Source organism: Varroa destructor, unplaced genomic scaffold, assembly GCF_002443255.2.
Source record: "Varroa destructor unplaced genomic scaffold, Vdes_3.0 BEIS01000002.1, whole genome shotgun sequence".
Classification (NCBI taxonomy): domain Eukaryota; kingdom Metazoa; phylum Arthropoda; class Arachnida; order Mesostigmata; family Varroidae; genus Varroa; species Varroa destructor.
The window spans coordinates 35,383,204-35,396,672 of NW_019211455.1; the positions used below are offsets into that span (position 1 = coordinate 35,383,204).

Below are 13,469 nucleotides of genomic sequence, written 5' to 3' on the forward strand. Positions count from 1 at the left end.
TAATATCAACAATAGGTATTATTATTAATGTTATATTCTAATCGACACTGTCTAATTATATTATTCGAACAGCTTCAGCTACTTGGTTGGGATACAGCAGTGTACGAAAGTAACCTGTACTATCTGGAAGAGTATTTGGACAATTTTGTTTTTAATAAATAATTTTGATACGCGTCGTTATAGTTGGACAATCTTATATAGCATAAAAACAAGTTAAGCGTCACAAGCATCACACACACAACACAAGTATCACAAGCGATTATACGGTTTAGTCAAAAAATTTTAAATGTAAGAATGTAGACAGCTGCTGAATCTCTTGCGGCTTGTGAATTGAAAGGTGCCACTCGTTGTAAATAAACATGTGGACATATATATAGCGATACATGTGTCTTTTTACTAACGATCTTTATCTAAAGACCGGTTATATAAACCTATCCGTTTTAAAGCGACAGAAAACAAAAATAAAAGATTTGATGGAAATTGATAGCTATATTACTTTGTTATTAACATGCCCTGCCTCTTACTCCACTCAAGTGCCCAGCACGGCTTGTTCCAGAAGCTTTTTAATGAATAAAAGACCCATTGTTCTGATTTATCTGTTTTTTAATTGTATTTGTGTCTTTTTGGCTCGTATTTTTTCAGTTTTTTGATATTTATATAAAGAAACATGAGTTGGTTTCGTTAGTTAGTTTTCATCGTATCCTACTGATTTAAGTCTTATTAACTTACTATAACGATAACTAGAAGGTAATCGGACTGCACTTCAACCGTACCTTAAACCACAGAAGTTTAAGTTAGCAAAGTACTAAGCTTAGATTTAAAATGCTCATAATACAAGTCTTTGGCTTAATATTTAAATAAAGATAATCAGACAAGAAGAGCAACACTTTACATCACAAGTTACAAGGCACTAATTACTTTTGCTCAAATATGGCGCCATGGCAGATGTTTGTCTGCTGGGTTAAGTCCGTTCTTGCAGCGCCAGACGAACACATGCGAGCAATATTGTCTGTAGACTCTGTTGCTGCTACGGCTAGAGGCTACCTTTGTTGGTTATACAGTCAAAGTTATTGTTGTTGTTATGAGTCTTAAAATGGCGTTCTGTTGGCGGTCGGATACGATGTTAAGCGTTGGTGAGCGTCTTCGCCCAAAATGACTGCCTAGTTTTTTTCTATAGTGTAGTGCTGTGTGTAGTTCAGGTGCGACGTATTACAGATGAGTCAGTGTGAAAAAGTGGCACAGAACGTTATGTTACCAGATATGCAAAATGCTCAGAACCGTCTAACTAACGATACTGAAGTCAGTGTCTTGACGGAGAATCTGTTTAGATACACAAAAAGTACACTGCAATTTGTAAGAAATGGATACACCGTATGACTAGTCGAAGACGACCGACTTCTTCACACAGAGAAATTGGCCTTGGTCCTTACACCAGAAGACTCTACAAGCGCGGCACGCGCATATTCTACTGTTAGAATTTGGCGCACACTTGTACGTTTACAGAAACCTGCTCAGCCTATAATAGATTGTGGAGTAGGGATTATAATATATTGTATTCCTATATATAGCTAATATCAATGACCACCTATTACGGAGTTTAATTCTCTAAGAGTGAACTTGAATGTTTTAGCATATTTGTATTTATGATACGCCATTATGACGGCGAGTGGACAAATCCACTAGCCTTTCCTATCAGTTTTAGCTTAAAATAACATTTGAATCGAACGAACAGCACGGGGACCTTAGTTTAATGAGTGGGTGACCCATAATATTAAACAGGCAATTTAGCAATGAAGTCTAGTCTGCATAATAGAAGATTATTTTTCATAAAGATAATTTATATTCTAAAGGCTGTTTTTTCAGGCATGCCGTCCTCAAACTAAGTTTACACGCGAAAATCGGAAGAATCATTCCATTTTTATTATCAATTAAAAAAAGTGTTAAATAAGTGAAGCTGAGCATTTTTAAGCAACATATGCTACTCGAGCACATTTTAGTCTCCCAGCCTACGACAGTTATTGTTTAAAACTTTCGAACGGCATAGGGAGCACGTTCAACCGTTTACTAGAATAGGACCGACGTACGGTTTTAAGGTGTCCATTGTGGGCCCAAAAGTGCTTAGTCTGCTAAATTTGTCGAACAATTGTTTATGGCATTACCAATGACAAATTCAGAAAAGGAACGCTTCTGAGAAAGAAAAATTGGTTTTTAAATTAAGCCAGTAAGAATAGGTGGTGGTAGTCGTTTTACCGTGGGATCGTTTTTATCACGAATAGGTAACTTCAAGATGTGCTTATTGCCAGTAATTTATGATTCAAACTCTCAATTCAAGTCTGGTAACTGTTTAAATATAATATAAGTAAATAAAAAAAAAACTAACATTTGAATAGTTACCGAAGATAGCTAACCTATATTCATATAGAAAGAGCCCCACCGTAATGCTAAACCTAATCACTTGATATATTTTTCTAGGATGGATAAGGCAATAGCAATGGCAGGTGGGGGAGGTGCGCCGCCGAGCGGCGCTGGGGGTCCAGCAACCATTCCTCTCGGTCGACTGATCGATTTCGTTCTGCAGAAGACCTACCACGAATTGACTGTGTTAGCAGAACTGCTACCCCGCAAATCGGATATGGAACGTAAAATCGAGATTACGACTTTTACAAACACAACGCGACAGCTTTTTGTGCGTCTTCTAGCATTAGTGAAATGGGCAGCCAGTGCAGGAAAAGTGGAGAAATGCGCATCCATGGTCAATTTTTTAGACAAGCAGAGTCTGCTGTTCATTGAGGCCGCAGACATGTTTGCACTGCTTGCCAGAGATACCCTCGTACAGGCACGATTACCTAGTTTCCATATTCCATGCGCTGCCGAGATCTTGACTACAGGGACGTACTCGCGTTTGCCAACATGTATACGTGACAAAATTGTGCCACCCGATCCGATCTCTACAGAAGACAAGCGCTCAACGCTTGAACGTCTCAATCGTATTATTCAGTATCGCCTCGTTTCTTCAGAGCTTCCTACGCAAATGAGCTCATTAGATATTAAACGCGGACGCGTCATATTTCGTGTTGACAACGAGTTTGAAGTTAGCCTAACACTGATGGGGGACGGACCGCAAGTGCCGTGGAGGCTACTGTCTATCAACATCCTCGTCGAAGATAAGGACACCGGTGATTGTCGAGCATTGGTATGACTTTCCAATACATGTGTACACTTGATAAGAGTTAAAGTATTTTTTAGTTTAACTTCAGAGCTCTCTGACTAGGCGGTGGCTTAAGCGGTAGATTGGCTGCTGATTCGAAACCGGCCGTACAACAGTAAAGCTACACAACCTCCAGAAGGACAAAGATAATAAAGAGCATGAATAGATATTACAAAACAGTACTTCAGGAGCTCTTGAAATTATTTGACTTAATGTCACTACGCGGCGCTACGTAGCAAAGGTACCAAGGAACCTTGGTACTAGGACTTAACTAGCCAGGATGCTATTATAATGTTTCCTTAAAAGGAGTATTCAAACTGTCAACACTGCTCGAGTGTACATAAATTCTACTAATACTATTTTTGTGGGTATATTTTTACTGTCGCAGGTTCATCCTTTGCAAGTAAACTATATCCATCAGCTGGTGCAGTCACGCCTAGTGGATCATTCGAAACCACTCCACGAACTATTTGAATGTCTTCATTTCTTCTGCCTCAGTTTGCAACTCGAAGTGTTACATTCACAAATTTTGCGTCTGTGTCGCGAACGATTAGGTGATTCCGTTCGTATTGAAGAGTACGTGCCAGGTAGCTCCCTCCGGTTACATTTCTGGCGTGAGCATATCTCTTTGCTCGACCACCGGCCGTTCGTACTCATGGTGCATGTTGACGCAGAGCAGCCGTGTAAGCCTTTGCAGGTGTCGCACTCGCCGGAAATTACCGAAAAAGCGGAGCAGGTTTGGGTCGAACCGTGTATTCGATCAGAGTTCCTTTCGATCGAGAAATTGCTCATTCAAACGATACACATTCGATCACGTCAAAAGCTCGCTTATTTGAAGGACACTTATCTGAAGGAATTGCTGCCAGCAGATGTTGAATGCACCCTTTCGGGAAGTCCACCGTTGTTGCAATTACCTGTAGTGCATCCCTGTCCTTCGTCAGAGCATCTTGTTCTAACTGTGGACACACATACCGGGTATATAATGGCGTTTGTGCCACAGTACGAGCCGCCTATGGTTACCGAATTGCAGGACACTATCAACAACCTTGTTAAGGAGGCGCAACCTGCACTTAGAGCTCGCCTAACTTCAGCGATCCTCAGTCTTAAATTTTGGATGACGTTAAAGCGGTGCAAAAAAACCGTACAACATTTACCAGTTCTGGCCATGGACACAAACCCCTTTGTACAGGCACCGGAGGAGCACCGTATCAATCTACTGGGCAAGTACTCGCTGTTCGTCAAACTTTGCAAACATGCCCACTACTACGTCATCATCGACCTCCAAGCCGAGAAACCGTCAGATAGCATTGAGTTCCACTATTACCTCATGAGCGTCACAAGTGAGTTATTAACAAGAATACGTTCTCTTACACCCCCAATATAATAATAATTTAATAAAATAATAAAAAGCCTATACTGAATAGAATAAAAAAATTTCTTTGGTGCGTTTGAAGTTTGCAGTAGTGATATATCGAGATCAAATTAGCTTCAAATCAGTGTTCATGCTTGGTTTAATAGGTGTACCCCAAAAATGGGTTTCCGCTGACGAAACAACTGGATAAGAAAAAAAACACTTATTAAGAGTGGTTATTTTAACTTTTATTGTTTTTATATTACATTGATTTTTATTTTCAAGATGCTAAGGTCGTCACTATTTTGGCTCCATTACAGGTGACAATCGTCTGAGTAGCTTCTACGAACTGGACGCCCATTCAATCGTACACGGTCCGTGCACTGATGTAGATATCATGACGTCATCAACTTCAGTTATAGGCTTGTCGAGTTCGATTCATAACAGTTCATCAAATGCACTTAAGCGACCTTTGAATTCACAGGAGAAGACTGTTTTAATGAAGAAGCCGAGGTACTCAGGTTATTTTTTCAGCGATGTCGCACATATTGTAGCCTTCTGCGATGATCGCTTACCGTTTTGTTCTCTCACTCGCGAACTAGAATCGCGAGGCATCTGTCATCGAGGTTTGCAGATAGAAGGTGCTCAAACGAATTTTTGCGTGAACATCGTACAAATGCCGCCAACCAAAGAAAATGGACTGTCGGAGGAGGTTGCTGAGGAGCTTCGTCATTCCCTTTTAAGTTGTACCTTTCGTCTTCAGGTCAAGGGTATTAAGGCGTGGCTATGCGAGCTGGTTTTTCACGACTGCCCGTTAACTACAAGCAACGTTCGCGAACGAGGTGCCACCAGACCTGTCTATTTTATGTACGATTTTTCCCAGAATAATATGGCGGCCGTTGTTGACGAATGGTTGGCTGATTGGGCTGTTGTGTGCAAACTCTATGGAGTAGTGGCAAGGTACGCAAGTGATATGAAGAAACCGAAGCATGCCGCATTACTCGAGATGTCTGAGGTACGATCATATACTTACACAAGGTTAACACTGGCATACGGACCTGAAAAAAACGATACGGTTACCATTTCGTGGCGGGCAGTCGAGCGGCGTTTTCAACTCGTTTTTGGCGTAGTGGGCCCATCGGCTAGCGCGACAAATCCGCATGCCACTATCGCACATCAATTATCATATGATTTCAACCAGCATGAAAGTGTCATCCAGTTGCTACAAGCCCTTCGAGATACGTACCGGCCACTGTTGTCACTTTCACGTCTACCATCGACTCCGCAGCTGGGTGTCATAAACTCGCGGCCAACGGTCCCTGTCCAAACCTTCGTGATTATCCCCCAATCATCGACTTGCTTCAAGCTGATTTACCGGGGGAATTATTGCCTGGAGGTGCAGTGTCGCAAGGGCGACGGGTGCGTTATCATCCGTGACGGTGCGTTCAGCCATTTCGACAAGGGCCGGCACGTCGAGGAGTTTGTGCCGATACCGGGACTGCGGGCCTTCCTGGGCAAATTTACGGGCGGATGCGAGGCGCCTCACGATCCGGACAACCCCGTTTCACCGTTGGCATTAGAAAGTGTCGACGCATTTTTATCTCCATCACAGGCAAAAGGCGCTGCCAGCTCGCCTGCGAGTAATCGCTCAGCAACTACAGACAACGCCCTTCGTTTCCCACAGCACCATCCAATGACACCTCCATCGAATCCACATACCCCTGCTTCGCCTCATCCGTCAATGCTGCACTCAAATTATACCGCCTCGCCCAATCCGTCCTTTGTACATACTCCGTCCAACATACCGCCCAGTAGTCCACTGGCGCCTCCACCATCATCGCCATACCCCGTAAATTCACCACATATGACATCACCGTCACCGTCACCCGCACAGCAGCCGCCCTCGCAACAGAGTTTTGCCACAGCCACTGCTGCAAACGATCCCACCTCACCAGCATTCCCATTGTTGTCTGCTTCCCCTGCCAATACATGGCCATCATCCCCGGCTCCACCTCGTCCGTCACCACGACCATTTCAACCGTCGCCGGGGGGACCATCACCTGCACAGCCGCCGAGTGTTGAGGTGCGCCAACCACCTGTGATGTCCCGCATGGCACCCCCACATCCAGGAAATTGGGCAGCAGCTATGCCGATTGTACTTACACATGAGAAGCTAGATCAGTTATGTACTCCTACTGCACCAGGCCTTTCACCGATAGAGCGTTTCCTAGGTTGTGCATTCATGCGCAACTTCATTCAACGTCACGTAGAAACCGCACAGGGAAGAGCACCAATAGGGTTAATTCCCGACTCTGGCATTGTGACATTCCGGCTCGAGCCCCTTGTCTATCGGGTGTCCCTGAATCCAGCAACAATGCAATCGCTACACGTGAAAATCTCACCTGTTGATCCCAACAAAGAACAGCTATTTACAGTTGATGAAATTCAAGTTGTGGAACGCTACTTCGACGCGAAAGTTGCATCCATTCCCTACAAGCCTAACGCGTTTATATCATTCTATCGGTTGATGGGCTGCACGCAGCGAATTCTTCGCGACTTCATTCAGCTCATGAGACTTGAGTTATGTCCTCCACAAACGCCAATGTTCCGCTGGAACTTCCAACTATGTCTCACAATTCCACCAGCCGTGCCGCAAATCGTTCCGCCTGGCATGACTTCAATGGTAATCCAGAGTAATAAGATGCTCTTTTTTATGCAGTTGTCGCCGACACGTTCTCAGAGCGACCCTCCAAGCGGCCAAATAAGTTTACCGGGTCAACCGACAATAGTTGTACCGTTAGTATACGATTTTCAGATGAATTCAATAAGCATTGCTAATCGTCGAAGCAATGGAGAATTGAGTGGACAGACTCTTCAAGCAATGAATATAATAGCGCAAATTCTCAGACAAGGCCCTGAATATCAGAACAATGGTGAATGCACTATTTTCGCCTCAATACGTGACGTGCTTACGCAGCTCATTGTTAGTTAGCGGATGTGTAACAGCTAAGGTTAATAAAGAATAATAATTAAAACTGTATTGCCGGATCAAAGTGGTTACAGGTCCATATGTACAACAAGCCGCACACTTTGTTCATATTAGTTCACATATATAATGGATTGCTCAGTGATTCACACTGGCAATAAAAAAGATTAAATGAAATACTAATGTCATAGTATGACAGCATATCAAAATAAATAGAAGTGAGAATAACTGCTCGGATTACGAAGGTCGATTCTCAGTAATAAGAGTATCACAAAATTATCGATAGATTCTGTGTAAGAAGAAGTGGCTGGTTTGCCCCGGTTTCGATTGAACTTTAAAGGAACTCAGCTACATAAGTATATGTAGCTCGTGCATGATGCGAAAGGATCGGAGTGCTCGTTATTTGCTCGGCAAACTTTGTCGTTTTTGTGTTCACGGTGTTCTTCCTTCTTTGTGTGAATATAACTCCTCTTCGTAAGAAAAAAATGTATACAAGAAAAATGAATTGATAAATTACTAACGAAGCACACTTTGTTGTATTTTCTATTTGCCTAACTATTATATATATGCTTCAAAGAACAAAACTGTGCCTCTTTTACAAAGGTAGATTAGCCAGCTGGTCACTACTACACGTTTTGTGTACTATTGGATTATACTAAACTAAAACAAATGAGCATTAATAAATAGAAAATACTTTTCTTTACGAAGTTAGAGATATATATGAATGGAAAGTTAAAAATCAAAACAACACTAAATAATACCAATACCCTGTACTAGCGAAGCAGGTTGGTTAGAAGTAACAGTTACTCAGTTTTGCAAACAACAAATACAGCATATTGGATTGGAAAATTGCAGGAGGTACCTTGTGACATGATCTACAAAGATTCCAACGATTTTATGACTCGATAAGGGTTGAAAAGGTATGGGTGGAGTTGATACGTTAGTTGCGTACACGTAGAAAGGCTTCAAACTTCTAAGAACGCCAAAAGTACGCAAAATACGGTAAGCTTTACATATATATCCTGCAAAGCAGTCGCTGAAGACCTGATAGTTCTATTAGTAACTTTTAACATAGATGTTTTACCTTTTTTCCGGATTAACACCAAGCTGATTTTCTGTAGAATGTGTTTCAATAATAACCTAAAACTAGGCATGTTGCCTCATGTTAGCCACCACTGACATGTTCATTTTGACCGACGTCTCATATTTTGTGATAACTGCACAACCTCCTATCCTTTACTTCTACGCGTGCAAGATGTCAAAAATAAAGTAGTAGTGCTATGTAACAACTTCGAAAGCTATTAACAGATGCGGTCAAAAGTGTGCTTATAGTTCGATCTAATAACAATTGTGACAAACCTCCAATTCCTTACCTTGAGGAGGAGGTGTCAGCTGGCAATCAATGTATAGTTTTCTGACCATCTGGATTGAAAGACTGTTCTGGTATTTTTCTCAACAGCAAAGTTCGCTACAATACAGGCAGGTCTATATACGAAAAAACTTTCTTATATAGAAATAGAAATTAGAGCAAACTGTCGCTAGAATCACTGTATAACGTACCAAAAACATATGGCCACTAACAGTGTAACAACGTATGACAATAGACAACTCATCAGCTTCAACATAAGCTCATCAAGCTCATCAGGTTTCGACATAAATTTTATATATTTACATATGTACATCGCCAGCAATGTCGGTGACAATTTCGTTTTTAGGAAGCAGTGTCTGGGACGAAGTCAGACCATTACATAATTCTTTTAACTTGTCTGCGGTCAAGCTTGGGTTGCCGCAGTTATGTTTTCTGAGGTAATAGTACTTCAGGTATTCAAACATTGGAATCTTTAATCCTGAGATAATGCAAGGCCACCAAATTTCCTTTTTTGGCAACGCTCATAATTGATTTATATTATCAAAGGCACATGAACAATTGTCGCAAAAAATGCTTTTGATGATTCTGGACAACAGACATACGTTATTATTTTCGTTAAAGAAGTAACGGCTTGCTGCATTAGTTCGTAAAAGATCAAACTATAAGTGATAGTGTCGCAATACTGCTACAACATACCGCGGTATACATAAAATATAATAGTGATATACTATAGCTTTGACGCGGGAACTTGCTTGCGGGTGATTGCTGGTTTGAGCTTCACCATTGGCATTAAGCTAAATAAATAAAAAAAACTGACTGCTACAGAATATACCTGGTCAAAACCGTCTTTATCGCAAACATATAGAAGTGCACTTTAGTGTGATGTACAGAACAACAATGTCATATCTCTGGTATGTCGAGAAGCTAAAGAATAAGCTGGCTTCTCCTCACTCAGCACATGTACCGTGAGCGCTGCAAAAAACTTACTTCGTTGGATCCGTCTTTTGACAGGCAAAGGCTTTGGCGCTGTCGATGGCAGTGTTTAAGATTCTGCGACAATTTGCTTGTACTTCATGTTAGAGCCCACACTCGTTTAGCAAAAAGTACTGGTGCGACGCCGAGACCATGGCATTTCATTTTAAAATAGTTTGCGCCTGTTGGCGCCTTGTTATCTAACCTTCACCGATGCACTCAAAACAGGGCTTTTCACACACCTTGGCCTGTCATTTAAGCATGACACTCAAACGTCCCATTATTAATGGTGGCGAATAACTGCTGCTCTTCGCTTCGGTGCGCACGCAGATTCAAGGTGCAACGGTGATGAACATGGGAAACCGTTATGGAGCTGTCGTAATGAAATTGGACCTTGCCTTCCGCGGCCATATCTTCCAATCCTCGTTTCACCCAATATTATTTCCCTTTAATTGCTTACGAACTTAGCTGGCACCTTACTAAGCTTCTCTACTTTGTTTTTATCTCGCTCATCCGCCATCATATCGCTACCATCAAATTACAACAGATTAGTTCGACTGCCATCGGAAGGCACCAATGAGTTGTTAAATTATTATAACCCTTTATTTCATTCACATATAGCTTTTCATTCCTAATGTATAATTTTTAAACTGATAAATGATATTAGTTTGTAGAACCTACACTATAGAACGACTGTTTTATACAAAATCGTTGTTTCGCACAGCGTATTACCTTTAATGTTATGTTGTTCAGATGAATGCCCAACCTTTTTAGAAACACAGAATGAAACAATCTTCGATAACTTCTACATGAAACGAGTGTCATTGCTAAAGCATTTCTTTCTGGGTAAGCTCTCTCTATCCTACAGACTTTGCTTTCAGATACCTCCGGAAGTTAACAGCAGCGGCACCCCCGAAGGACTGTGTTCATCAGAATTCTGCTTCAGGATGTCCAACGCGCGATAGCAAGTGGCCGCTTTGTTGGCACCATATACGTGCCCTACTGAAGGCACTCAACATTTTCTAGCTGCGGCTGTAGCTAGAACACGACCTGGTTATGAATTCGCCTAGTTTCGACATGAAATTCACGAACTTCGTTATTAAAACCGCTTAACAGGGCTTTCACGCTGCTCACATTTATTCTTAGCTAATGTGATATTTCGGTATTTTCTGTATATAACTGCGAAATAGCGCTCACGTTTTTTGCAAGTAGAACGTATTTTTTAGCCAAATGCTTACGTATTTATTTACTGCACGAGGTCATCATTACGTATTAATAGATAACATCGTTCCAAATAAAAGTGAATGATTTGTCTAGTCGTTACATTGATTAATCATGCACACCACTTCTCCCTTAGTGATATACTGCGTCGTTTGACGTTCTTGCTTTTACACCAATTAGGCTAAAACAATCATACATCTGGTCCTACTATGTACACGTACGATTTCGAGATTTGGGAAAGAGTAAACATACCGGAAGTTTTCATAGCAGTAACTGGTACTTTTAACTAAAAAAACTCCGTAACTAATATTCTTCATATAAGAGGGTAGGAAAAAGAGAGCTTATAGTTGGCAAAAGAATAATCTTATGTTTACCAACAGATTTCGACAAAAAAATATAGTGTGTATACAGTTGAAATGTATACTTAATTTGCCTTAATTTACGCATTTTCTAACTAGAAGCGAATCCCCTTGAAAACGCTGGAGATCCAATTTTATGGCTAGGTATTTATAAATTAGCTTATCGTAGTACGCATTAGCTTGATGATAACCGTGGGTCAAATTCGTTATCCCATACGTTAAAGACGATCCACGCCAACCAAAATCGTGGCACGGAACCGTGAACAAGAGCGTCTGCTATAAATTTTACCTGATGGCAAGGAGACTATCCGTATTTCTGGGGAAAGCGGTATCCGAAAACAACATGGAATTAGAAGTGGGAATTCGACTGAAACCATAAGATCCTACTTGCCGATACTAAAGCTTAAGTATTCTTCGGCAATTTATCTTATTTATCTATTTAAAAATGTATTAATGTTTGTTGACTTAAAAGCTTCCTTCGACTTCACCTTAAGTTTCCCCGCCGTAGTCGGCCTTCCCACGAACGTGCTTAGCTCAATAGCAGCAATACTGGAGGAAAGCCGGGTTATAATCCATAATGGGGTCTTGGAGCTGCAAAGATCCTCCCTGACTACTTGGAATACTACCTGACAAAGATGAATAAATGAGTTTGATTGATTGATTGATATTTATCAAATTAAGATATTTGCGCTTTTCTAGAACATTCCACAGGACCCTAGATATTGTGATACAATGCTTTTGAGCCTTAACCTATGTATCATTACTACCCCCATCATTAAACACATAGGATGCTCGCCCAAAGGTCAGTCTTCATGACCAAATACATATGCTTTTGATGCAAGTTAGCAACCTGCATAAATATATGAATCTATATAATTTAACGTAAACATAAATTACGCACTCTTTTGTAAATATTCAAGAAAGAACTAGCTTCAAACCAAATTGTAAAATGAAAACTAGTACTTTGAACATTGCTAATTTGTAACACTGGTCTCGCTGTTCCGACCCAAATAATTTGCTTTCTCATTTAATCGTTTTCCTTAAGTCTAGTCATAAAAATGATTATATATTCGTCGTCACTCTCCATGACCTTCTCCTATTTCTCAACTAATTTATTGATTGTTTCTCATTAGAAATATTGAGGTTCGAAATTCGCCCGATAAGGTTTTGACACCTCTTCGCCGTTAAAAGCACAGCCACGAATTTCATTTGCGAGTGATCGGGAAAGGTGGTGTCTATGGGAGCGATGTCTGGAAAATACAGTAGTTTGAAAGAAACCCCCCACTCAAACGCTTGCAGAGCGACTTTTACAGTCTTTGTCATATGCGCCGTGGCAGTGTTATGGAGGAAGGCGACTTTACTTCGCCCATCGGGTTTTCTCTGAAGGATAGCTTTGTTCACTTGACACATATTTCACGGTGTATATGACCCTTTTAATACAACCAAATACAAATGATCGCCTATTTGGTATGGAGATCCAATTTAAATCTGGCCTCATGCGTTATCGGACCTATTCATTGCTCTCTCTATTTAATGTCAGCATGAAAATACCATTTCTTGTCTCGGTGACAATTTTGTGTAGAGGCCTGTCATTGTGATTGCGTGTGTCCGGGGCTCGGCGACATGTTAGCAGTCAATAAGAAGCTTTTTTTTTTTGCAGCCTTTATTTAGTCCACAGCACACCGAGGCTCCTAATTCTAATAAAATTCTTCAGAAATATTCAAGGTACTTCTCAGTGGTCTGATTTTTATATTCTTGGTCATTTAACGAATTGTTTACTACTAGAGGTTCTTATCGATCTCGAATAGTTGACTGCAATACGGTATTCTTTCCAGACCTAAAATCTCAGCTTTGAACTTTGCAAACCTTTTCTAACAGTCCTTTCATTTATAAAACGCTCACTGTACGCGGCGAAATTAGTCCAGGCTAATTCATTGATCTCAGTAAAAGAAGAAATAAGGTAAGTGTAGAAAATGCGTTTTTTTTTCATTTCGTTCTTTTCG

The 13,469-nt window shown here is 41.0% G+C and overlaps 2 protein-coding genes across 3 annotated transcripts in view; one reads left to right on the forward strand and one right to left on the reverse strand.

The window, feature by feature from the left end:
* aux (cyclin-G-associated kinase) overlaps positions 1–8,714 on the reverse strand; it is a 51,644-nt gene extending 42,930 nt beyond the window's left edge. The window contains exon 1 of the mRNA XM_086978676.1: positions 8,630–8,714. Coding sequence (XP_086834802.1) covers positions 8,630–8,699 — 70 coding nt within the window. The 5' untranslated portion in view covers positions 8,700–8,714. The remainder of the gene's footprint in view (positions 1–8,629) is intronic.
* Positions 999–8,074, forward strand: LOC111245002 (mediator of RNA polymerase II transcription subunit 14-like). Of its 2 annotated transcripts, none has more exons than XM_086978669.1 (4): positions 999–1,133; positions 2,473–3,193; positions 3,597–4,548; positions 4,880–8,074. In XM_086978669.1, the coding sequence occupies exons 2-4, from the start codon at positions 2,474–2,476 to the stop codon at positions 7,549–7,551; spliced, it is 4,344 nt and encodes a 1,447-aa protein (XP_086834795.1). In that variant the 5' UTR covers positions 999–1,133; position 2,473; the 3' UTR covers positions 7,552–8,074. The 2 variants fall into 2 exon arrangements, with proteins under 2 accessions (XP_086834795.1, XP_022648416.1); XM_022792681.2 differs by having other exon boundaries at positions 1,022–1,491.
* Positions 8,715–13,469: the final 4,755 nt, after the last annotated feature.